This window comes from Phaenicophaeus curvirostris, chromosome 13, assembly GCF_032191515.1.
Source record: "Phaenicophaeus curvirostris isolate KB17595 chromosome 13, BPBGC_Pcur_1.0, whole genome shotgun sequence".
Taxonomy (NCBI): domain Eukaryota; kingdom Metazoa; phylum Chordata; class Aves; order Cuculiformes; family Cuculidae; genus Phaenicophaeus; species Phaenicophaeus curvirostris.
This window is the reverse complement of record NC_091404.1, coordinates 19,286,780-19,314,313: the sequence shown is the minus strand read 5'-3', so window position 1 is coordinate 19,314,313 and position 27,534 is coordinate 19,286,780. Positions and strand designations below refer to the sequence as shown.

The window sequence follows — 27,534 nt, the reverse complement described above, 5'->3', positions numbered from 1 at the left end:
TTATCGCTATTTTCTAATCACATAACACTGTTCCTCATTTGAAATCCTGATTACAAATCTTATCACCAGATTTGCACTTCATTTGCATATCCTTTAAGATGCGAGTTGGAAGTTACCACACCTACTCAAGTCCTTTAAATTCTCAGTGTTTTGCTTCCACCTAGGTCAAAGTAATTTCCATCTTTTTTATTTTAGCTCATTCTTGTTAACCTTTCTACTGTAGCTCTGTGTTCAGCATCATCGTTCTGATTGATTCCTGCATCCAGTACTGAGACCAGAGACAAATTGCATTTAACCTCAATCTGTACTTGCTTCTTAGCACCTGTATTTCTCTAATTCTCCTTCCCTTTTTACATTTGCTCCACTTTGCTCACAACATATAATTTTGTCAAAGTTCTGAAGAATAAATAGAGACAGGCAACATTTACTTCATAGAAATTCTAGCATATAACACACAGCTAGGCTGAGTGTATCCAAACTCAGGATAGACATTGCTAAGTTTCTTTACATTTCTATCAAGCAGGAGTGCCTTCGAAATCCATTTGAAGAAAATGGCATCCTAGAATAAGTGCTTTAAAATGAGGTTTATTACAACAGTACAACTCATTTATAGTTTTGCAGTTATTCACTTAGTATTTTACCCTTTTTTATGTCATGTCATGCAGCGAACGTTTCTGCAAATGCATTGAAGTCATTGATTGATTCATTTTTGGTTTTGATTTGTTATTGCTTTTTAAAATTGGCATAAGTTACTCATCGGTCCTTTTTCTAGTTTCTGCAGTTTGTTTCAGAAACAGAAATATGCATGGACAAGAAAAGCAGTATTTAGTAGATCAGCTATTTTAACTGATTTGAGAAATACCAGTCTAGGCCATTATAACTGTATCGCTGCACATGCCTTTCCACCCCTGCCAGTTCCTTCATTTCCCTCTCACTTCTGTAACAACTATTTTCCTAAACAGAAAGGTGAGGAATAACTCGACCAAATATGATATAGAATATCTGAACCGGAATAGACAATGTACTAGGGTTCCTCTGTGTCTAAATTAATTGGTTCTGTCACTTTCGTGCAGAGAATTTACTTGTCTAAAGCAAAGAAAAGGTCAGTATTCCTTCTTCTGTGATCTGTAGACCTAAATATTTGAGGAATAACTAGATTTGGGTAGTACTTCTAAAAAACAAAGTCCTGCAGACTGCAAACTGTTCCCAAATAAAAAAACAAAACTAAGCTCATTGTGTACACCTACTCCTGAGCTTTCATAAGGTGCCAACTTTTGAACAGCTTTCCAAATCCTGATTACAGGCTGCCTCTGTAAGTTCATTTTTGCTAGTAAGAGTCTGTGATTACAGTAAGGATGTGAATTATTGTGTTTGCATGGAAGCAAATAAAACTTGACTAAGGACTTCTCGGATAAAACCACAGATGTATTATTCATGTTGTATATTGGCTGAGAGAAAGAATGGAAGCATTGCAACTGACACTTTCCAGATGGGCCAAAGCCCTGATTACACAAACAGACCAGGAATCGGGGGGAGATGCCCAGCAGGACTGAAGTGCAGTTCTGGCATTCTCATGGGCAGACAGAACTGGAGCGGTACTGACAAAATCTGCCTTCCAGCGGTTTGGGCGTCTGTCCATTCCTTTGCCAAATGTTGTAGAGGAACTTTTTTGGTTTTCAGTTGTTACTTTCAGTCCTTGTAATCCACAGACAGCTTAGAACTTCTAAGCTTTGCCTACTAACTTTTAATCTTACTTTTATGCATCCTATCTTTCACTGCAATCTGGAAATGTCCTTTAACTCAGGACCAATAGAGCCTTTTAACTAACGATGCAGTAGTTGTTTCTAGTGTTTAATTTGATTTCTTGTAACAAAGGAAATCATCAAATGAGAAAATGCGTAGACTATGTGTGTATATGCACTAGTTATTTTCTTCTATAGTTATTTGACATCTTCCTTCCTCTCTCTCCCAGGTATGCAAGTTCTGCCATTGATCGTCAAGGAAGCACATCCATGAGGAAGGTAATGATTTATAAACTTACTTTAAAAAAATCAGAAGTTGCTCAAGAGTTCTATTCACTGTCATGTGTTGGAAGATATTTAAGACATCACAAACCTTGAAATTTGTCTAAACATCTCAAAATAAAAAACTAGGAGTAATTTCCATATTAAGAAAAGAAGTTACTGCAGCTGCAGCAGGTCTATGTGTACGCAACGCTTTTAGTTAGAGTTAGTAGGAACCCTAGTACATGTTTCAAGGTATGTGCTGTGTTTGGGGGGAGAATTACAGAAAATGGCTAGGTTGGAAGGGACCTCTGGAGAGAAGGTTACCTGAAGGAGAAGACAATTTTAAAAATTCTTAATTTAGTACAAATGCTATAACAGGGAGATATGGGATTAAGATTTTCATAGATATTTGCGGTACCAATTTTGACGAAAATATAGAAAACATCCATAAATACTTTATTATTTAGTATTTTGACAAATATTTCATACAAAGGACAAACAAGAAAACCTTCTTTTTTAAAATGCCTGTTTCTTCATTCCAACTTAGCAGTTTTTTCACTAAGTAGGCGCTAAATAATTTCTGAAAGCTGCCAGATGTTATTCTGCCTCCCAAACATTTGCAAAGTGAGGCTACAGGCAATAGCAGAAGATGTATGACTGAATTTTCTGCAGTTTGAAAGCCTGCAGTTGTATTTATTGATGTGCCGCCTCTATCTGCCAATCGCTACCTTGCCTGCTGCTTCCGCTGGAAAACGCTTGGACCTGTGGCTGTATTTTCAGGTCTCATCCATTTAGCTGCTTGTAGCAAAGATTCAATTCTGTCACTCTTTTTTCTTCCATGGTGAGCTTCTTTTTGGCTTGATGTGGGAGGGTGTGCATTTTGTTTAACATTCTACTTAGTGTGGTGGTTTTGAGATGAGAACTTAAGTGCTGACAACCACGATATGTTCTCACATCATCTGTGTTTCCCGTAGCAACTCTGAGTCATTCTGTAGCTGCAAGTTCTGACTGTTTTCTTACAGTGTTTGCCACGAAGTTAATTATATAGTAGTTCCTTTATCTCCCTGAATATGAAGCTTGAATTTAGTGCTAATTAAGTCCTGATCCCTGAGGTACAGCAAACCTTTCACTTTCTCTAGTTTTCTTGTACATTGTATGTGTGCACAAACAAAACACGGTACAGCTAATTAACTTACATTTTTAGAGGAGCTAATATTTTCAGCTCTCCTTGATTCGTTGTGCTTGTACTTTCATTATTTTTAAAACATTTACATTGAACGATACATGGCAGTTTCTGGTGAGTATCCTAATTGTCTTCCCTCCACTTTCCCCATTCTTCTTCCTTGCAGTTCTTTAAAATTAATCACATATGAAAACCATGATCTAATTATAGGGTTTTATTCCATCGTTATATTTTTTAGTCTAAACTGTGGACAAATTTGGTGATCTTTTTTTCAGAAACAGATCACTGCTCTGTCCTAATACATTTTTATGCAGAAAGAGAAACATTGAACAGATTGTCTCTGTCCCAGTCAGCACAGAACTCCAGTCGGTCTGGTGTGACTGACCAGTACTGGCGTGGCATACAACATGTCAATTAAAAAATCCAATGTTGCTCTGCATCTTTAATAGTTTCTCACAGACTTGGGTTTGGATTTTCATCTTCTGACTGTTTTTTACTATGCTTCCTATGGCACGGGAATAAGCATTAATCTTTGTGTTCTCTGGGACTCGAAGCAGAGAGATAAAGGTCCTGTTATCAAGTGAATGGAGGATACGTATCTTATGGGGCTACAACGTGTGTACGCTTACAGCACTCATCACCTCTCAGAATTACAATTCTTTTGTGGAGTATTCACACTGCGATTGACTGGGAGAACTGTAATTAATAACTGATTTTGCACTGTGATGTTTTCTTTAGGATGTTTATAATAGTGTTAAGAGCAAAATGACATCCTGTGATAACTGCTCGTGTGAGAACTCAGGCTAAGACAGCCATGGAGATGGCAGTGCTGCCAGCTGTTTCATGTTACTCCTGTTACCTGCATTGGGTTTTCATGATTCTTTTTCTCCTTACAGTCCTTCCATTACGCTTCCCTCAGGGTAAAAAGCAGAAAATGGTCAAAAGGTAACTTGCTTGAGTTAATATATTGAAACTAGAAAATTGTAATAGTGGTCTGGATTAAATGCCAAAGTTCAACTTAATTGAAATGTTTCTAAATTTGTGAGTAAATACTAAAGTAAAATACCAAAATATAATAGCATATAAGTGTGTTATTAATGTATGATGTTGCTAGACTTGATGGTAAAATTTCCTTTGAATTAAGTAGAATAAAGGTGATATTTGGCCTTGGTTGTGGCGCATTGCAGAATAAAGGATGGTATTTTGATGCTATCTGAATTTCTTTATTGTTTCACAGCTGTAGGAGAAATATAATTCCTGTAGCAATATAAACTTCATTTTCCACAAGAAAATGTCAATATTTTAAGGAAATCTCCTACAGTCTCTTCAGGAAAAATGATACCATAATTAAGGAAAAAACTATTCTTATTGATATTTACAAGGCACACAGAAATTCTAAGCCTTTCGGTTAGTATGTATTAAAATAACAACCACAAAACTTTTCCTGCTGCTGTGCCTTTAAACGGGATGCCGTAAAGTTAAAATATTGTTGTTCATTTAAATGCAGGATAGAAGAAATGTAAGCATGTGCATTTTTATGGAAGTGGATGATCTTTCTCTTTTATTGACTATAAATACTGACTATAAAAGTTGAGTTTAAAAATTCCCAGAATTTGACAGACCTTCTATTACTAAAAGTAGCAACAGATGACACAGACATAGCAGGCAGGGTGGTGTTGGGCTGATGGCTGGACTTGGTAATCTTAGAGTTCTTTTCCAACTTTAATGTTTCTATGATAAATGGAAGAAATAGTGTTTACATCTGTATGCAGAGTACGTCCTACACTGAGTTTGAGATTGAGGGCTAAATGAATACATTTTTACTTCGGAATGATGATTCCCATCGTAATCGGAAAAAAATGCAGCCCTAGGAGGAACAAACCCTCTAGAGATTAAATAAACCATTACATAAAACTGGCTCTATTTATTTTGTATTCATGGTGAAACCACAATTGCAGAGCATTGTGGAATCTGGAAATTGTTCATGCAGTCTCCGCTCCCTGAAACTGAGGAGGATTCGGCTGGAAGGATTTTGAATCACAGAATCATCATTAAAAATTAGCAGTGTGTTTATATCAAGAATAGTTCTTTCGCTCTTTCATTCAGTGAGATGTCTCACACTATTATGTGTTCTTAGGGAGCTCTCTAACAAGTGGGAGCAGAAGACGGATTTCCTGCAAAGACTTAGGGCATGGAGACTGTGAAGGTTGGCTATGGAAGAAAAAGGATGCCAAAGGTTATTTCACGCAGAAATGGAAAAAGTACTGGTTTATTCTGAAGGAGTCATCCTTGTACTGGTATACAAACCAGAATGTGAGTAGACTCTATGGAGAAAGCCAAAATTGAACCTTAAGCTTTATGATTCTTTTGAAGAAAGTCTATTTTTAATACACGGTATGATATGTTGGTGAACTGCCACTTTAACTATGAGGTCTGGGTCACTCTAGCTGGAAATATTGAAATTGCAGTTATTTATAAAGTCTCAAATGTCCGTGTCCAAGCTTAATAAAAAAGCAGATGTTCAGAGCACTCTTAAAGAAAGGAACAGGTCAGTAGTTAATATTTTTCCACAGACAGTATTTATTTGAACTAAGGCAGTATTCACACTCAGCGTTCCTGAGTTTCAGTTTTGGGGGGATGTGTGGGCAGCTTGACCGTTTGTGTGAGCTAAGCATTACGTGAAGCAGATGTGAAAATCTCATTATGGAAATCTCTTTCTCTGACAGTTCTTCTGATTGCAACAAAAACCAAATCTTCCTCTTGTTTTTTTGCTGAATTAGTCTGGAGTTTGCAGTTTCTCATGTGTAAAATGCTGCTCTTGGTGAAATTTTATTGAAAAGCACTGGGCCTATGCTTGTACAATCTGCATATATGGAGGAAAAAATAATAGAGGGGAGGAGCCAAACATTGTTGGTCTGGTTTTCTTCCATCTGTGTGCATTCAGCCTCGGTACCTGATATAAACTGCCTGCACACAGCCTGCTCTGATTACTGATATTTTAGTAATCAGTTTAGTTACTTCATAAAAATTACTGATAATGTGTGATGAAGCAAATACATATTTTCTTTGTGTGTGTGTGTAAAAAACATTATGGGCAAAATATTTAAAGTATTTCAATTGATTGGATGGTTGTTAGTGTGAGACCCAAATGGCTACTGCTCACTATTCTCTTCTGTAACTCCGCTCTTCGTCACCGACACTTTTTCTTCTCTTTTGATAGGATGAAAAAGCAGAAGGATTCATTAGTTTACCTGAGTTCAGGATAGACAGAGCAATTGAATGCAGACGAAAACAGTAAGTAATGTGTCAATTATGTTTATAAACTAAAGGACGGCTCTTGGAAACATACTGTATAGACTATGGAAATTTGCAAAGTCCAGAGAAGGAAGTTACACAGAAAAACCTTGGAATCTGTAAATAAAACACAAGAGAGCAATTTAGCTTTAGTGTTTATTGTAAAAGATACAACTTAATGCAAATTCAATAACTCTCTGGTTAGCTTTCCAGATGGCCCAGCTACAACACTTAAATAACTAAAGCAAAGAACCCAATGAAGATACATTAGGCAAGAGATAAACCTTTTTAAGGTTCAGTACGGTCATCTTGGTAAGAATCAAGATGTGCAAAAAACAATTCCCTTAGGCAAAACCATAAAAAATATTATAGAAAGGGATGAAGAATATAATCTCCATTTTCTCCTTTATGGAGGAATCTTACATACCCAATATTGTGTTATTCTCAAGTGCTAAAATATTTAGGTTCCATATGCAAAACGAACGTTGTGTTATTGCTTCTGTGCATATTGCTCCTACTGCATTATCCTCCCAGTAACAGGAATATGCTACACTTTTTCATGCTTAAAGCGTATTTAATAACAGACACGCATTGGAAATTGTTTGCAAGCAGTTTGGGGACTGGAATGAGTAGCTGTCAAACAGCAGGATAATATTACAAACTCTCTCTCACTGAAGCTTTCCTACTTACAACTAAGCATCCTGAAGTTTTGTTGTGCTTTTCCACGGCTGTGCAGTTCTGGTTTCAGGAATAAAAGTCCTACAACTATGAATACCTGTAAAATAAAAATACTGAAGATATGAATTATGATAGAGGCTGTTCATCAGAAAATCAAAGCTCTTCAATTGCTTGGTCTTCTCTGGAGGTATTATTACCTCTGCCTGAGACTTAGAAGACAGTGCATTTGTACTTTTATCACTCCTTTCAGCTGAGGGCATTGCTATAGAAATTAAACACGAACCGAGCACTATAAACTCCTCTGAGGAATGAGTAGATATTAATAATGATATTGAACAGAAATACAGGAAACCCTTTTGTTGGAATATAAAACACTTAACCAGTTTCAGTGAATTAAGCAAGATCAAACAGGCCATTGTGCACAGCGCAAAATAGCTTCCAGAGCCTTGCTCTGGGCATCAGCACACGCTTCCTCAGAACACTTCTCAGGGAATGATTTCTGTAGGGTATATGCACAGGAAAAAGTCAAATTAACTAAAACTTTGCACACTACTGAAAACTGAGTACCTTTGGGCTCTGAATCCTTTCAAAAAGAGGTAGGTCCACGGGTAGAAGTATAATGAAGATATTAATAGCATTCTCTTTGTCTGCCAAGCTGAATTCCCCTTTGATTTCTTCCTTCATGCGCTATCATTTATATATTTCTACCATCATACAAATGACACCTTACATTTGCCAGTAATTTACCTGTTCCTCTGAAAACTGCAGAGAAAGAACAATAAACCCAATGTTACACTCACTCACATTTCAGTGTATCCACGGGCTCTACTGGTGCTCCAGCCAGCTCCAACCCACGGCCTCTATAAACACACTTAAAGCTCTTCCTGGTGTCTTAGCAAGGACAGGACTGAGCCCGACTGCCGCTGCCTGTTCTGCTGAAAGGCTAATGGTTCTGGTGAGCCTAGGGACAGCTTCCTGACGTTTGATTCTTCTGCATTCCTTTCACAAACACAAGTAAGGTGATGGTGACCCATTTTGGCCCAGCGTATTCTAGAAATTTCTAACTCACACTCTACGCTCACACTCTAGCTCTGTTAGGCTGGAGGAAAACATTTCAGTTAGGATTTTCTTGCCTCCTTGTCAGAGGGCCAGCAAAAGACAGATTTTACAGGATCGGCTCCCGCTTCTTTCCACTTTAAGGGTATCTTTTTAATTTAACACTGGCGGTTTAGTAGGTGCTGGAATGCAACATAAAATTCATTGCAAGCTTGAAATCTGAAAACATAAATCTGGTTGTGTTCTTCCTTCTACACAATTGAGTCCATTTTAACATTAATGCAAAAGAAAGTAAAGCAGTTACCTTGGCAGCTAGGTAAGAAGGACAGTATTGTAGTTATATACTAGTAGTTTTCTTTTCTTTCTAGTAGGTTCTTTTGTTTCTAAATTAAAATTAAAAACTGAAAAGTCAACTTAGTATTTTAGTGCATAAAGCAGGCCAGCTAAAATCACAGTGTTAGTTTGCTTTCAGCTTTCTCAAGAACAAAACTAAGAATATTCTGGGACTCAGCTTGGATTTCCCTCCATTATTTTCAGAGCCGTCAAAGTGAAGTGTTCAAACTTTATTGAACAAAAGAATTTGAAGTCTTACAACAATAATTAATAGATCTGTCTTCTCCACTGTTCTGTTAGACAGAGAATGTCATTTTGTAGAACAACAGTTACTGGTGTCCATAGCATACACTGAATGAAATAGCCTTAAGAAAGCTTTCATGAGACTATATAGTAATTGAATGCATTATTCTGTCTGGTTTGATGATTTGCCTCACTAATGCATTTAATGAAGGTACCCTGATCATTATACAAATCGTGGCATTATCTCAGATTGGTTTGGCTCTCCAGGCTATATTTGGATGTAGAATGACCTTGTCCCTGTGAGAGGAGGCTTCTTGTGTTGACACTGAAAAACTTTCCACTGCTTATAGGCAACACTTGCATCTTCATAATTAAAAATTATCATACTGTATTAGAAATCTTAATTATTTAAGTTTGTGTGGTGTGTTGGGGTATGAATATCACGTTATTGCCTAAGATGCTGATAATTATAATGCCTCATGGTGAAAACAATCCACAAAACTAAAGATTGATGGAATTGCATATGTAATTAATCATTGTTAACTAGCGCTTTGCCTGAACTTTCAAAAATCTCCACCCAGTGACAATATTCAACGTATAATTAATTCAAATTTACGTCTTAAACTTGTAAGAGTATATACCATATGTTGGCACTTCCTGTTGAAACTCTGCAGTCAGAATTCTATGGATACGCCAGCATTAAAGAGCAGGTAGACATGAAGTTATGTCTTAAAGGTTGCTACAGTTTCAGTAATCTTTATTACTTCTTCTGAAATGAATTTGACAGTCCTGGTAGAGAGGAAACCAAACTGCAGCTGCCAGCAGTCCCGCACAGGAAAGATGGCAAAGAGCTTCCTGGGCTGCGTTCACTGGAGCGCAGCCAATAGATGGAGAAAGTGATTATTCCCCTATGCCTGGTACTCACTGCACCACATCTAGATTACTGCATCCAGTCTGAGGCTCTCCAAAACAAAACAAAGGTGAAAACAGAGGTATCATTCTTCCGCATTACTCATATTTCTCTGTACATCTAGAATTATTTCCCTGGAGACCTTCCTGCAGTTCTTAATGCCAGTGTATCTAAATGCTTCCCTGACAATAATCTCTGAGATACTTCTGAGAGATGAAGATGGATTTATTGTCACGTTTCACAGCCTAGAAACAGAACTGCAAAGCATTTAAATCAAAGGTTTCCCCAGAATCGGGATCTGTTTCATAACACTAAAGACCTGTATTCTTCAGAGTATGTAGATGCTCAACAGTACAACACATTATTGCAGCAGTGCTGAAAGTGCTCAGCAAGCCAGTAAATTATCAGAACGTCTGGCAAAAAGATATTAAGGAACATTCATGTAGTAACAAACTATTAAGTCCATTTGCTGTGATTTAGCATGTGAGAACTCCTCCGCATCAGCAGACCTGCAGCATTTAACTGATTTACCCTTGAAAAAATTCTTGCTCTTTCTGCGCTTTATGATACGTTCACAAACTCCATCACAACTGAGATGGCAGTTCTATAGAAAGTAGCCTGATCTGTTGCATCATCCTGATTCACTCTCTAGCAAGTCCACTTTCAGTGTCTTAACTGAGGTGGGGTTCCTGCAAGAATGTAATATTCAAATACATAATCATAGGTTGACTTTGAAACCCTAATATAGGTATTTTAATGATTTCATGTATGTACATTTCCTGTCTAGGAAAATAATTCTATTTACAAGCAGAAACTCCATCATGTGGTATTCTAACAGGATTAATCAAGAGGATTAGAATGTTTAGATCCACCACATAATCCTCTCCAATTCGAGCCCCTACTTGAATCTCAGAACTGGATGATGGTTGGTCAAATGGAACAGTTAGAAGTTGGAGGTGTGGCACAGGGTTCAGACCAACTGAAACAGTGTGCTGACACCGCAGCAAAAAATACGGCCCTGCAAAGAGAATATCATGCTTAAACAGTATAGAAATGCAGGAGTATTTTAGTGAAGACTTTCTATTTTGACTATGAAAAAATAAGCTCTGTAAGGAACTCCTGTAAGGAGGTCCAGTAGCTTTTAATTAGTGTGTAATTAACAGCATGTAATGTACCACAGCATGTAATGTACCATTATACTAGAGGTAATATACCTCTAGTATATGTGTGTGTGTATAAAGACATATATAAAATTATTTCACATTCCCTGTTCACAGACATCATCTGTTTTGCTAGAGCAGCTGGAGTTGCTGGTAGTCAGCAGGCATATGAGGTGTAAAAAGATCTGCGTTGAGGAGTACGAGACTCAGAACAATAAGAGTATTTGACACTAAGATCATGTCGTGCTGATTGGGTAAAAGAAATCATAACTTTGATCAGAATATATTTCAAACTACATTTATATAATGATCAAAATCTCTTGCATTAAAATCTTACCATTCAGAAAGCATAATTAACAAGCGTTTGCCATCTAGTGGGCATCAGAAAAGTTCCTCCCTGATCAGCATTTCTCATGTACTTGCTGTTCTCATTTGCTAAATGAAGTAGCTAGGGAGATAAGGATATGCAGCAGAAATTATCAATGTCTAGAGGCCAAAACAATACTTAAATACCCCTCAAATGTTCTTTTACGGAATTAAGATGTTTTATGATGACCCTCTCTGCAAAGGTAAACTAACCCTTAATTTACTGCTAATCTCATGAAAAAGGGAAACTCCACACAAACACAGCTCTGCTCATTCTTCTGCAGAACTTGGGCTAGGAAAGCCTGTTACTGTACACACTTGTACGAATAATACATAAAAGAAAATCAGGGCACGCAAGTGAAGATTCTTCAGCTTTCATTTTTGTCTCTAAGAACTGCAATAAATCATAGCAATTAATAAAACACTCATTTGCATTTAAGCTATTGATAGTAGAAACACTGCAGCCCAGGTTTGTCATACTGCCATGTGTAATGATTCCTAATCGAATTCTTACATCTGGTAATTACCATATAAATGTCAGTATTTTAACATAAGTGTTATGAAGGAGGGTGGGGTAACATTTACCAACTAATCAAAATAATAGTCTTTAGTGATCAGAGTTTGTGGTTTCCTTGACAGCGACACCCCTTTTAATTACAGTCACACAAAAAACCTGTTAAAAACATGATTATTGTTCTTAGTAGCTTTCAAATAATGGCTCAGCTGAGGGGGAGCTTGGGGATTATATCATATAAAAGCATTAATAAAAAGCATTTTTATGTGAACTATAATCATTCATGCTGTAAGATTTTGGTTCTTATCGCATGTGTGTAGCCTGAACAGACTACAATGCGACGTAGAGCTGCCTGCGTGCAGCCAGGCTAAAGTGAGAGCCAGACTTTGCCTCATGAAATGAGGAGCATAGAATTGAGTTACAGTGGCCAGGCGGCTGGTGGAGGAATTGACATCTGAGGAAGGAGAAAAGCACCGAGCAATGTCAGTCTTGCAGCTGCTGTTTGTCATGCCCCTCGGGTCAGCGCAGCCAAGCAGACAGCAGAATTCACCACTAATACTGTACCAGTGACACAAGTAAAACTGTATAGGCTTTTAAGTTAAACCTGTTGTGATATGCTATTGGAACTATTCCAGTGATTTCTGATTTTACTTGTACTTTTCAAAGATCTTCATTCTATAAATTAACCTTTGCATAAATTTAAAATCACCAAGGGGGAAAAAACCAACCCAGAACTATGACTTCTTGAACCCAAAGCCATCTGTGAGAACAGGCTCTGCAGCAAAAAGCACTAGTGAGACGCATCGAACTGGCCACGAACTATAATGTAACAACAAATAGGATGTTTAAGCCTCAGTATTGTCAGCTCTGTTATTTGCCAGGTGGCAGATGAAGAAACGTGGGCTATTAATGACTCACAGTGATTGCAGAAAACATACAGACAAAATGAGTAGATTAAGATGAAAAGTACCTGGGATATGTTTGGGTTTAGAGTAACGTGACAAAGCGATTGCTGGAATTAGAAGTGACTACTTAAAGAGTTAAGACTGTTTAAGGAACTTCTTTATTATTATCTACTTCCACTCAAAGCTAACCTGCCACTCATATCTCATAGAACATTCCATATGTTTCTCAGGCTCAAGTAGAATGAAAATTATGATGAGGGATTAAAAAATATTTTATTAAATTTAGGAAACATTAATTTATTCAAGCTTATTCTAGAGATCTTGCAGAGAATTTGAAAGTGCTGTATTTTTAATGTTATCCCCAGTCAAACACAATTACTTCATGGTTATTTATTTTCATATTCCTTCTCTTCTCATTTACTAACATAGACTAAAATTTTTGATAAATTCATCTATCTGAATCAAAATTATAGACATCAAACAGTTGTAATGCAGAAGTTGGCAGCCCTCTGCATTCTCTGAATAGGACACAAACCATAGTCGTCTAAATATACGAGAAGAGGTGAGGGGATCAAACTTTCCTTCCTTCAGAGATCTTTGGAATACAACTGATATTACTTAAATACACCCAGTAAGATTTTCAGATTCATCCAAGGCATTTTCAGATGTAGAATATCACTGGTTATTGAAAGGATTTACATTTCTACGTTATTCAAGGGCTTTTGACATTTTTACAAAGGACCAGTTAGGTTCACAAATGTAGATGTAATCAGATCAGCAGGAATCCATCTATAGGTTTATCCAGCGAGATTGAGACAGAAGAATCAAAATGCCTACAAAACCTGTAACATGCTGAAGAAGCAGGTCAGTGTTGCGTATTTGTAGACAAACTGTTTGAAAGAAAAGGTATTTTTCATTCTTTGTGATTCTTTTATAGTGCCTTCAAAGCGTGCCACCCCAAAATAAAGAGCTTCTACTTTGCAACAGACTGCCTCGAAGAAATGAATAGGTAAGTTATGTTTCCTCTTTACTGCTATACTCCAGTAATTGAAAATAATATTTAATCTCACATAGAATCTCTCTTGGGGCATGATGTAATGCTGATTGATAGTGTTCTCAGGACTTAGTCCTCCATTAATTTTGGTGCAAACATTACACAGTGCGGCTCACTTTGCTGAAATTTGCTCTCATGCCACATGTCACAATTCTGGAAAAGTGTGTTAGGGAAGTTGGTTGTTTTGGCCTTGTCTGCATTCATTAGAACTTTTGTTCATTAATGAGCATAAAGTTTATCACACTTGTAATATTTTGTTGAATAAAGCTAGAAATATTAACGTGGGATAAATGTTTCTGGTGTAGAAAAACAATGCAGACATGCCAAAGCTCATACTACCGAAAATCCACAGTAACGTGACGTGACATAAAAACAGAGAAAAGCAACGTGAAGTAATTTTACTAACAGGACTCGGATTGAACTGAGATGCATTTATTTTCCTTGCCAGAATTTGAAATAAAAATTAAAATAAAAACCAACTCCCTCCCTGCAGGGAACAACAATGGCAACAAAATCCCAGTAGCAATTAATTCTATTAACTGCATCCCTGCCCCAGCAGGGAACAGAGGCTAGCAGAGTTCAGTAGTTGGTGTTGCTGTGTGGTGTTAAGCGTCCTTGGACATGCTGGGGGGATATTCCAAACTTCACTGGAGAAGGCTCTCAACAGCCTGATCCAGCATTAAAGCTGGTCCTGTAGTGGGCAAGGAGTGGAACAGACAACCTCCTGAGATCTCTTCTAAGCCAGATTGCTCCATGTTTCTCTGTTGTGATGAAGAAGGCAGAGGTTAGGTAAAGGTGGGGAGGTACCCTTGATCTTCACAGGCTGAGCCAAATGTTCTGCCTCCTCCTATGATTTCAGTAATTTGTTTATTCCCAGCGAAGGTAAAAAGCTAGGGCACATGGGACAACGTCACCATACTTTGAAGTCTTAAATCTTCCCTGGCGTAGGCGGCTGAAACTTTGAGCTTTGGTTAGTTCTTTATGTTCACAGGCTTAGAAAGACACGACTACCTCAGGATACAGTTGGACTTTTTTCTTTGGAATACTAATGTCTAAAAAGTACATTTAAATTGAACATTTATATTCTGTAGCTTACATGGCCCTTCAAGAACTGCTGCATTGATGTATAAGACTGGCTGTATTACAACAGTCCAGGACAGCTAATGACCCACTGATGAGGAGGAGCCTTGCTTCTCAGGAGTATCTCGCTGTGGTTCACTGTCATTTTTAAGATATAAATCTGCTGAAAAATATGTTTCCCAATATTAAAAATGTTCCATTGTTCAGTTATGTAAAATGAGTGATATTTTTCTGCTCCAAAACTAGAGTGAGGATCTTCTGCTATTTTTAACTATGTATGGTCTCTCCCCTGGCTTTAGCTGCTTTGATAGCTGTGATTTGTTGAAGCACCATTGATCATGTCTTTCTGTTCTACTATAAAATCTTCTGACTCAAGGAAAACCAGGAAGTCTTGACATACATTCAATAAACTGCTCTTACAATATTCATTGATTTTTCTTCACTGGGGAGCCAAGGAAGTTTGCAGCCTTCAAGGAGAGTAACAGCTGGAAAGGTGCCAGTATGTATTCTCATATCATAGTTTGGAATTTCAGAGAGCCTTTTACCTGATATTTTCAGTCTGCTTTCCGTGAGAAAAGACAAAGGGTGAACTTCCTCTTGAAGTGTTTTTTGCAGTATTTTTCCTTCAGAAATGCTGTAAAGTAATTCCTGTAAAGTAATTGTAATTCAGTCCCCAGCCCAAATGATGGATTACTATGCTGCCTCTGTAAAGTCTCTGGGCATCCCCTGCAGCAGCGTACACTCATCCTGGAATTCCTTCTCCCAGATATCCTGTGTGAAATTTAAAGTGAGTAAGCGAGATTCATAGATGAAAATTGCACTTAAAATGCTACTATCACAAGTCTCTGTCTTCCCAGCAAACTGCTAGCCATGTAATCTGAGGAAACAGGGCAAGGACTTGGCAAGGTATCTCAGACTCCTGCTGCCACCCCAAGATTTAACTGGATTTTCCATGCTGGCAGGATGGTAAATCTTTCATGCTGAAAAGTAAAGGAGTTCTAATACGGAGAGGAATATAGCATTTCTTTATTGGCTATGTGGGGAAAGTTTGCCCTTTCTTCATCTGTGTGTACCAGCTTTTATTTTAAGTCGTTTTTACAGTTTCTTACTGCAGATTCACTGTTTAATAATTTTTTTTTCCACTCCAGGATATTATAATCTGCCTTTGATGCCACATTCCTGTGGAAAAAACTGTGTACCAGGGGGAGTCATCAATTCGTGTGTAGCAGATAGGGTTACTCTGCTGCAGTTGAATTTTGCCTGCTGTGTTGCATGGTGCAGACAGCGTCTGCTTTGCAAAATTAATGCTCATGCTGTTTTGTCAGGTCTTACATGAGCACAGTTGTGTTCTTAGAAATGAATTAATAATGAAATTGATGAGCTCATCTTCCGCTTGGCATGGTCACGGGGTGCTCCAAGCTTGTTAAAGGTCTTATTTCTCAGAAGTCCTTCATCTATTACTGTGCCATGGATAACCTGTTTATGGCTTAATGCTCCTAAGGAAATTAGCATTGAATTTAAAATTCTGTTGTTTTATAGTATCTATTTTACTTACAAAGTTCATGTGACTGAAGTATGTAATGCAGTGCATTTACAAATTCCTCATGGACTCCAAATATTAAACTAAAAAAGTTCCTATTTTAGGCTAAATAATTTGATCATATTTGACTTCAAGGACTAAGTTAACATTGCAACTTTAATAACTCCCATAAAGCTTTTACTGTCATTCAAAAATATGACAAATACTGGCAGCCTGCAGGAACAGAATGATGATTGATTTTGTAGGAGTCACTTCCAATATTTCCAAATAACAAAGTTTCTAACACAATATTTCATTTTAAAAGAAGATTTTTGAATACTGAATTAAATCTCTATTGACTACAAGGAAATTTAAGGGTGCATATCCTCTGTATTTTTAGGTCTGGAAGATGACCAAACGAGTTCCTCAAGGCTCTCCCTAAACCATCCCAGTTAATGCTGAAGTTCATTTGGTTGTCTTCCTTAAATTTAGGCGTGTTAGTCTCCTTGACAGATCTTGGCCAGCTCAGACGCTGGGCCAGTATTAATGCAGCTGAATTCACTCGCAGTCTTCACTTATAAATAAGATAATACCTAAGAAAAGATCTTGGCAAGTAAAGATTTCAGATATGTACCTCTATTAGACATTGCCTCTCTTAAATAAGAGTTCTTGGAGAAGTGAGCAGGAGAGTGATTGTGTCAGATCTGTCTGTCCTAATTTAACAGTTCATTGAGAAATAGAGCCAAGGACTTTATTAAAGTGCTCTTACTCCTCAGTCCCTGATGAAAAGCAAGATCATTCTGCAGAATATGAAAGGTACTTTTCCAATAGAGATCCCTGAAATGCAGCTTCCCAGTGGTGTTGTAAGTAAACATAAAGAGCAGATTTTCCCTTCTTCCTTCATGTTCCTATAAACGTGTTTCAAATCCAGAAAAAATAGTTCATGCCCGAGGCCATTTCTCTCCTCTAATTTATTGTTCTCACATAAGAGCTCATGAGTTGCAGCACAAGTAAAACAATTTCTGACCAGAGTCAGCTGGGGGCCTAGAGACTGGATTAAACGGTGATGTCCATGGGAGTGATCAGTGCAACAGCAGAGCTGCAATGCTCGGTCTGGGGAAAATACCACACCAGAAAGCACTAGTACAGAGCTGAAAGTCTTCATTTTTGGCTAGCCACCTAACTCCTCCTTTCTACAATTTATGGGCTACTCCTCACAGACTTGTGAACTACCGTTTCCTCCTCAATGCCCTTGGGGAGCCCCTGGCTTGCAGCGTTCCACTGCAGGAGTTCAGGGAGGGCTGCAATACACCAGTGCCGCTATCCAATATGCAACCCAAATTAGCTTGCAGGTGTCAGTTTATCCCTAAGGCGCACGAGTTAGGATTTGCATTGGCTTTCTGTACTACTTTAAATTACAAAATTAATTTAATCAAATTCTGCTGTAAATAATACCTCTGTGACTTGGCATCATTCTTGTGGGAGTCACACAGTTCAACTGCATTTAATGTAGTGGATTTTGTGATTACAGTGCTGTACCGCTTAGTACTAAATGCGCATGCATTACAGTCTCATATGATGTTACACTGGAGATATTTAGTTAACACTGCAAAACCTGAAGTTTTTAGTAAAGAAACAGATAGTATACATAATTAAATAAGTCAGGTATTTAACAAGTATTTGATCTGATTTCTTTAAGAACACATGGAAGTAGAATTAAACAATTTCACAAGTAAATCATCTGATCTTTTAAAAATAATCTAGTGGGAGGTGTCCCTGCCCATGGCAGGGGGGTTGGAACTGGATGATCTTTAAGGTCCCTTCCAACCCAAACTATTGTATGATTCTGTGATTTACATAGTAAGATGCTATTTCATTTGTTTGCTATAGTAGCAAACTTTTTTTCTATAATCTACAAGACAAAAACAAAAAAAGAAAAGACACAACCCCCCACCAAACCCAACTCCTTCCCGCAAAGGTGCTGTTGTGCATTTGACTGAAAGGGTAAAGTTAAAAAAATAAAATAACAACCTAACTAAAGAACAACATTTCCATTAAGTGCATGAAATAGATGCACACACCAAGAGGGATGAATTGCCACGGCTCACTTGTCAACTCTTTAGCTGTCTGGGGCTTTTTTCGTATTTTTCCAGCCTGACAAATCTAAGAAGACAATGCATGAAACAAGATCAACACAGTCATGTCAAATTATCGAATCGGAGAGTACTCACAGTTTATCCCGTGAATGATTTTGCTTAACAAATTCCAGCAACTGTGACAAAACAGTAGAAACACAGGCTGCTGAGAGTTGACATATTTGGAGAGAAGAGCTCGTTGAGAAGGCTCTGCTCGGCATTACTTGTGAGGCATCAGTTATGTATTGGGGCTTCTTTTGTGTTGATGAAAATAAAGGCATCAGTTCAGCCATATCTATTACAGGAGCCTTTATTCAGTTACATGGAGATATTACCTGTACAACCTTAGAAAACTGCAAAAACAATATACCTTAGGAACTGAAATGGGAAACATTGATTTTTTTTTTTTAAGTGTCCACTAAGAAAGACTGGTGAAAAAGGAGCTAGCATAACAAATACAGAATCAATTGCAAAATATAGCTGTACTGCAAAGAATTTCACAGTGAATTCTGGAATCCAGTTATCCCACTAATGTAAAAAAATATAATACAAAGGTTTTAACCAGAAATTAAATATAAATTGAACTGAATAAATTCCACAGATGAAACAGATTGTTCAAGGGAATCTATACTTTAATAGGCAAAGACGACTTGAATAAGTCAAATTTAACTTCCCCTTCTGGTTTTTCCTTTAAACCAACTAACATCAAGTGTAGATGCAATCTCAAAAGCAAAGAAAGATATAATCCTGCTCTGGAACGTTCAGAGCACAAACCTGAGATGCCAAACAAGTGCAAGTTTTAGCTGATGAAAAGATGCAAGAAATACATAGCTATTTATTTATTTTACCCTTTAATGCCTCGGTATGTCATTGGTTTCATTTTTAAGGGAATACTTAACAGCAAGAAATAGTGAACGTGGGTAGACTCTTCCTTGAATTTGTATCTTTTCAGGATATATCCATTAATCACTTTTTCACCTGAATTAAGTTGTTTCTTCTATATACCAGACATCTTGTACGTGCAATAAGTGCATCCAGCATTGAAGACATTAGCAATTAAAACTTATTTGAACTACAGAAACCTGCTACTTCCTGTGCTGTTCTCCATGGATTAATGGAATAATTTTAACTATAGCCTTAAAATTTAAAGACTTTTGCAGCTATTGTTTTTAAAAATGATGACCCTCTTGTCTTGTTTTTTATTCTCCCACACTAAATGTAATAATTCTCTAATATATTATTACTGAGATTGTCCAAGTTGGTTTAGTTTGGTTAATTGCCTTCTTCCACTCTTCAACATTTCTCCAGCAGGAGAATGTGCTCTTGACTCCTGACAATTCCAAGTATTTCAAGCATGTCTCACTCTTCAGTATCAAGTTTTGATTATTGTCACAACTACTTAGTTCATCACTGCCCTCGGTGCTTTTGCACTCATCGCTTTCCAGGCTTTGGAGCAGAACCAGACTCCCAGAAGAGACCCTGGGCTGTAAACCCCTGGTACTAACCAGCATTATCTCAGTAAATTTAACTTAACATCCTACCACACAGCTCTGTTTTATCCAGAAACGATGACAACTGTGCCTGTTTGTAGTCCCCAGAATCAATTAAAGCCAAGCCTGATTTATTTAGAATTTAAATCATTGAGACAAAGTTCAAAACTTGCTTATGTATTTATATGACTTTATTCGAGGCTTGCCTTTGGTCCAGTAAGGTACAGGCAATTAAAAATAATTAATACAGTTCTGGGTCCCTTGTAGGTTGCTACAACATCCCTAGTAAGACAGATCTGGAGGGTTGTACAATACTGAAGGTAAAATCTTGTAACAAAGCAGCTTTTGGATATTTAGCACGGTCCCGTGTGCATCACAGCTAATTTCTATCTAGACTGCAGACCCTGCGGTTCATCGAGTAGCCTAGACTCAAACATAGTGAAACGTGAAACTGTTTAATTACCAAAAGAAAAGAGTATTTGAAATTATCAAAGGAAAAAAAAAGCAAGGTTTGGGGCGGGAGAGGAGGGGGAGGACTCCAGCTTTCTGCCTCAGGGAGACAAGATGTACAGAGATGTAAGATTGCTGTGCAGATACCTGCCAGAAAAACTTAAGTCTTTTTGTGATCCCGTGAAATTTAAAAAGCTATTAGGGGAACAGCTATAGAAACCAAATTAGACAAATGAGCTCCTGGGCTTTTTTCACTCTAGCTGCTTGTCAGGTGTAGCTGATAGTCCTGTATTGCATGACCTCCAATTAAATGCGCAGCGATCCGTTCCTTACAGACTCCAAATCTGACACGTACTCCCACTGCCTGCCTGAAACCTCCAAGGCACTCAAGGCACGGGTCAGAGCCAAATGGCTGAGTTGCCAGGCTTTCCACAGAGAATTTTTTATAACTTTGACTGCCTATTTTCTTAATAAAACCAAAGTAGTTTGCTTATCAAGTAAATTCAGCAAGTTTGCAGTGTTCCTTTTGAACTGAGTTTGCATTTCCTTGGGAGAAAAAAAAAACTTGAACTGTAAGAAAAGGATCTGTAATCTCAGCACTTTCATAACTCCTGATTAACCTCGAAAACATTTACTGTGCTTTTTCTAAAAACACAAGCCCAAGATTGAGATTCCTTTTCTTTTATCAGAAGAGATTTTACCATTATAAGCCTCTGAATGCCATCAGATAACCCTTTTCACTGCCTTGGCAAAAAGCTAACTGAATTGTGATAAATGGGGAAGAAAGGTCTTGTAGCTATAACTGGGGATCATCTTGTCCTTTGGAAGAGAAAAGTCTTAGGAGTTTCGGGGAAGGAAGGCTGCCTTCTGCCAAGTCCAGATTTGGACACTGAGGCCATATGAGTAAAGCTGATGCTCTGTGTGTGCTAGGAATATCCCTGTTCTCATGAAAGTTAACATTCATGCTTCGACTCTTACCTAGATTTGAAACCCTCAGATTAACAATGAGCAGAAAGATAAATTTAGAAAGAAGCGTAAGCCAATATAAATTTCCATACCCTGACCACTAAAATGGCTGTGTATGTTTTAACTTTGAAAATGGTAATGAGTCCTAATTTATCATTGCTGCTTAAGCAGAACCTTAGCTGAAGTCGCTGAGGCATTCTGCTTAATTGCCAAAGGCATATGGTAAAGTATGACTCAAACTATTTTGCTCCAATGCTAATGAGTTTAGAAATTCAGGAACAACTATTGAAAAAATAGCGGATACAAAGGCTTAATCATGAGCAAGGGTATGATGTCATTTCAACTGCTGCAATAAAGAATACGCCTTTCAAGAGAAGCAAATGTCAAGTGTTCAGCAGGCCATTTGTTGAATGGAATTATGCTGGCGAGCACTGTAGAAAATAAGCTTTTTAGTAAACCTACTAATCCATTTAAATTGTACTCCCTTAATGATAACAGTGAGTTATTGACATGTTGATACAAGCGTCTCTATAAGCAGTCCGAACCCTGCAGCTGATATTTGTGACAACTAATCATCATTTCCATTTTTATTTCCAATTTCCTCCTTTCTCTTTTAATACTAAAAAGCAAAGCAATATCATTGTACAGTTCTTTATGTTTTCATAGCTTTGCAAGTAAATTAAACCTATAACAATTCCCTGTGAGAAAGATGTGAATGTTGTTTTCCCCTCTGGATAATTATGAAAGCCATCAGATATGTAGAACGACTCGCTGAAGGCCACACAGTGACTCAGTGTTCTATCCAGTGTTACAGATCACGATCACTGCTCTGAGCAGCCACAGAGTGTTCCTGGGCCAGGAGATCCACCCACGCTGGACTGTGGGCTAGTTCTAGTGGAACTCCCTCGCTCCCTGCCCTGTGCTGTGCACACTCTCCTCCGCAGACTGTGCTGTTAGGGCCATAATGCGTTCCCTGACAGCCAGCAAAGCTCTTCTCCTGGTACAAATGGGAAAGAATTACACTGAATAGTTTTCTTGATTTAATCTGCCAAAAACTTGTCCTTATGATGTAGTATGTATTGTTTATTAACATCCTTGAAGATCTTGAAGTCTTTGAAAGAGGTTTTTGTCATAATATGGTACATTAACCAAGAACTTAATTATTATGAAAGTTTATGTTGCAACGCTAAGAAAGAAAATCAACCTGCTTCTAGAAACATGTGCAATAAACTAGGAAATCAGTGACATAGTGAATAATTTAGTCACTGAGTACAGTAATACTTACGAGTGTACCCCAGTCATTACAGATGTGTGTTAAATGGGCATTTTTCTTTAGTTATATTTCCTTGTTGATTCTTTATTTTCCATTCACTGAACATTAAGAAGTGACTTTCCTCTCTGTGTGTTTTCTTTTTTCCTCTCTTTATTTATAGGTTGTATACACATCCAGTAATCTTAAATAAAGAAAACTCTAAAGGTATTTTCCCCAAAATAAACTGTAATAGCTTCCTAATGAAACAAAGAACCTTATTTTTTATCAAACTAATTACTTTGGGGACAAAGAAAAATAACAGATCATCTAAAGTGTAATGCAAATATTGAAGTGCTTTCAATATACCAAGTCTTGTCGTGGAAACCTGAAATTCTATACTAAATATCAAATTAAAATAAAGTTGATATTGCAGCTTAACAACCTCAAACATTTATATCACCAGTATCATGAATGCTGACTACAAATAATCAGTGGAATACTGTCATTGCCTGTTTTTGCTTTTCGAGTATACAAATTTAATGCATCTTATCTCCTAACATTGTTTTCATACAATTATTATCATAATTCTATTTTATTTTATAGTATTTTGGCAATTCAGGCAAGTTCTTGAAATCAGTAGAAGTAGCAATCGAAATAAATGCACCATGCTCCTTTACCCAACGTCTGTAGAAACCATTCCACAAGTTGTTTGCAGATGCAGCTGAGGGAGGATTTGTTTCTGCTTGAGGTGGAGGCAGAGATGGACATTCTCGGTTTTACACTGACTGTTCTAAAAATTACATTCAGTCACTGCTAAAGTTTGCACACGAGTAGGTGTGCTGCATGTTTTCCTGATGACAAAGGGAAGACTCATGTCATAATTCTTCAGTTCTCTAGGCAGTAGAAGAAAAAGCAATGAGTCTGATACACCCCTAGGCAAACCTCCAACAACACGAACCGGAGTCCAGAAGCACATCTGCATTGTACATGACCTGGAACACCATTCACTTAAAATTATTAACCACTGAACTCATCTGAATCAGGATTTTAGCAGCCTGAACAGCGTTTAGTTTTTTGACTAGCCATTGTTTCTGACTTCTCCAAATGTTAAGAATGTCTATGCCCTCAGATTTACACTAGGTGCTTCTTTTAACTATCTCTCTCCCCCATATTTTATTGTTCGATTAGGTGGATGAATCGTTTGGGTCTCGCAGCAATTGGCTATACACCTGATGACAAGGATATTCACCCAGACGAAGGTAATGCCTCAGAGATTATAATTAGGAGAGGAGGGCAGAAGACATGCATCTGTTCATTATTTGAACAAAGTTAGAGATGTGTGAACCGTCTTCTTTGTTAACATAAGTGCCGTATCTTTTAAAATATCAATTTGTATAAGAATCCATGTTCTTGAAGAATTCTATTAATTGGTGCCACCACTAAAGAAAATAAAACCCTTAGTAATAATTTTAAGAAATACTTAAAACAAGTGAGAAAGAGAACACAAGGTTGAGGGTGAGGAATGATCTCCCAGCTCACAGGTGTGCTCATCACCCTACAGCCCGTGAAGACGTCCCAAACTCAGCTCAATATTTGCTTTGGAACTGTTGGTGCATCTGAGCTCAGGTCCCACCCATGCTGAAACCTGCTATGCTAACATAATTCAATTAAGTGGTGAGGATCAGCTCTGCTTTGGCTTCTAGAAGGAAGTTTCTCTTTGAAAGCCTGTGGCCAGAAGCTGGTTTTTATGTCCAATGGGAGTTAGGTGTGTAACCTGCTTTCCATAACACCAGCCATCTGAAGGTTCTACCTATCTGTGGATCTCAGGTACCAGACATTTGTTCCTTAGGGACTGCCAAGCCACTCAGGTGACTTTGAAATGTCTACCTTTGCATGCTAATGATGTTAAAATGGGACCTGCTTTCCTGTGGAAAAGCACGAGTGAAACCTGGAATGCTTTGTTAGCAGATTACTGGAGTGAAAGCGACCAGGATGACATCGATGGCTCTTTAACCTTGAAGCAGGAAGGCTCTTCAACACTGTGTGACACCTATCATCGAACCCCCTCGGTGAGTTATGAATATTGTATTTTGATAGTATGTCACCAAAAACTGCCTTGATTTGCATTTTCCTGGGTTTGGAATATTTAATTGCCATAAGGGCAGAACAAACATCTCACTGTAAGAAAGAAATAATTGCTGTTCCTCATAAGCTATAAACTGAATGTTTCTGTAACAAGGCAATTCCAAAAGGAGAGGAAAATGTCTCCTTACACAGATACGTCACCAGACTGTAAACATGACCTTTTTTGTAGGATTTGGGAGATTACAGCTAATAATATGAACCGAATATTCAAATGTTGACTTTGTTGCAGAATATGAAAAGAATGCAGTGACCGGGATAGTTTGTATTAACTGAGACTGTTTTTCAAGTATTTGTATTGGATACTGGATGCTAGAGATTAGGATCAGATCACATTCGTGCAGTAATCACAGTTCAGTACAAACATTTTTTTTTTTAAGAACATATCTTTAGAGGCAAGAGGTTTTCACAAAATGAATCCTTGTGTCCCATACCATAGCAGTGGCAGTATTTACTGTTAGTGTCATAAGATCTGAGGTAGCTCATAAGAATACTTCTAAAATATTGTGTAGAGACAGATTTTGAGAACCAAGGGGAAAAAAGAGGCTCTAGAAGCAAACAAGAACATTTCTAACATACAAACATAGGCTGTGATAATCAATCTGTTTCCAAGAACAGATAGGACCGTTCTCTATTTTTCTTTCAGATTTTTCTTCAGCGTGAATGACACGATCCTCACACAGCCAGAACCAAAGACAGACTGACTGAGACAACAGCATCACATGGGTGAAGTTCAGACTGATTTTCACCCATGTGATGCTGTTTTATCAACTGGGATACAGGTTAAGCCCCTACCTTTCTATTTTTCCACTTTTTTTGCCTTTCTCTTTATTTTTGAATTAAAACTATACACAGACCCAGTAGAACTAATTAAACTAATGTGAGAAGTTCAGCAGTCCCCACCAAAATTCAAAATCTTCCTGGGTGCTGAAGTTTAGTTTTTTTCCTGTTTGGCCGGATATTTATTCCCTTAAAAAGAAAGAAAGGAAAGCCAATTACAGTTTCTTCTAGGGGCTTTCATGTCTTCACAGCACGCAGCTGGACTGAGTGTAAACAGGGCAGTCCTTCAGGAAACCTGTCCTAGTGCTGTACTGGCCTTTCCTGCAGGAGTTGCTCAGGGGCAGAGAATGTGCAAAACAAGAATAGGGAGTGGTTAGAACACAGCACTGGCCTAGAAGATCTCACTGCTAGTCACGTTCTGTTTACAGAGGTTCATATTATGACATATCAAAACTCACACATCGATCCATTTTGTTAGTAGACATGTAACGTGCTGCGCTACAGTCATTTTCTCAGATCTGGTCAAAACATTGTCTTATAGTCAGATGATTTTGTGTCTTTTCAGGTGAATTCCTCAAGTCCATTCCCTGAAGCCAAACAGGGCCGACACTTTTCAAGTGAATCAACGTATTCTCATTCTTCCGCCGAGGACTCTCGACAAGATGCAGCAGGAAGCACACACTCGTCAGGATGCCGACCTCCCTACCGAGAAAGGCGATCCTGGCAGGACCTGATAGAGACTCCGTTAACCAGTTCAGGGCTCCATTTTCTTCAGACTGTTCCTCCTGATGCAGAGTACATGAGTGGCCGGCCTGGAATGTCACTGGACAAACGAAGACAAGCGACGCTACCAGTCCAAAGACGCCACAATTACGAGCAGGATGGGCCTTTCCCCCTGGTGGAGTGTCCACGGGGGCACAGTGCTCACGGCAGGCCGCAGAAGCAGCGCAGTCAAAGCCTTCCCCGAAACAGAGACGTCAGGGGTAAGGAACGCGTGAAGTCCATAGAAGGAACAGATGACAAACTAGAAGAGAAAGTTCCTATTAGAAGGCACAATAGTTTCTGCGCAGAAGGTAAGCTGCTGGAGATGTTCTGATCATCTCTTCTGCCACTGGGAGGCAGTGCAATATTTCCATTATTCTCATTATTTTTGTGGTTCAGCTGGTTTATGTCAGCAAATTGGTCAGTCGCTGCACAGGAGTTTGCACTTACAACGCTTGGATGTAGCACCAAGAATATAGCTTTGGGGCTGATCCAAACAGTTTTGCTTTTGATAAAACAAAAATTGGAAGACTGCATTACAGAGTTACTTTATACATGAATTTGCATTATTGCTTGCTAGTTTTTGAGACTTCCTCTGAATTATTAGGTTTGTTATTAGGCTTCTTTATCTATTTTCTTTCAGAAAACACAAAAGAAACTGTAGAGAATACAGATGGTCTGCAAGAGCTATACAAATCTCTGGAGCAAGCCAGTCTGTCAGCTTTTGGAGAACAGCGTCCTTCCACCAAGCAAGAGTTCCGCAAGTCTTTTGTAAAGCGATGCAATGATCCAGTTATCAATGAAAAGCTTCACCACATCAGAGTTCTCAAGAGCACTTTAAAAGTAAGGCTTTATCACCAATCTTGTGTATGAGCAATATCAGCTAGTAAAAATATCATCTCTTAACATTTTCCATGGATGAGGCTTTCTTTATAGCTTTAGAATTAAGTTCTAAAGGAACTAAAAATCCAAAATAAAAAATTGTTCCACCTTAAGGAAAGAAAATACATATACGTATATATATACACTGGGCATTCTTTGTAGACCTATTGTAGAGAGTGCCAAGGACTGAGTTGTCAAAGAGTTTAAGCTGTATTAGTTCCTGAACAGGTAACAGATTCAAGCGTCCATAGTAGTTTCCCTAGCACTTTGCATTAAAATGAAAGAAGAAATTAAGTGCTGAACTACAAAATGTGGCATACATTTACAGTTGGACTCAATCTCAAAGCTCTTTTCCAACCAAACAAATCTGTGAT

General features: G+C 38.0%; 1 protein-coding gene across 1 annotated transcript in view; it reads left to right on the top strand.

Annotated features, from left to right (window-relative positions):
* LOC138726109 (connector enhancer of kinase suppressor of ras 2-like) overlaps positions 1-27,534 on the top strand; it is a 162,393-nt gene that overhangs the window by 132,795 nt on the left and 2,064 nt on the right. Inside the window, exons 15-23 of the mRNA XM_069867549.1 lie at positions 1,973-2,021; positions 4,086-4,134; positions 5,327-5,502; positions 6,410-6,483; positions 13,586-13,657; positions 23,783-23,853; positions 24,560-24,663; positions 26,082-26,589; positions 26,922-27,121. Coding sequence (XP_069723650.1) covers positions 1,973-2,021; positions 4,086-4,134; positions 5,327-5,502; positions 6,410-6,483; positions 13,586-13,657; positions 23,783-23,853; positions 24,560-24,663; positions 26,082-26,589; positions 26,922-27,121 — 1,303 coding nt within the window. The remainder of the gene's footprint in view (positions 1-1,972; positions 2,022-4,085; positions 4,135-5,326; positions 5,503-6,409; positions 6,484-13,585; positions 13,658-23,782; positions 23,854-24,559; positions 24,664-26,081; positions 26,590-26,921; positions 27,122-27,534) is intronic.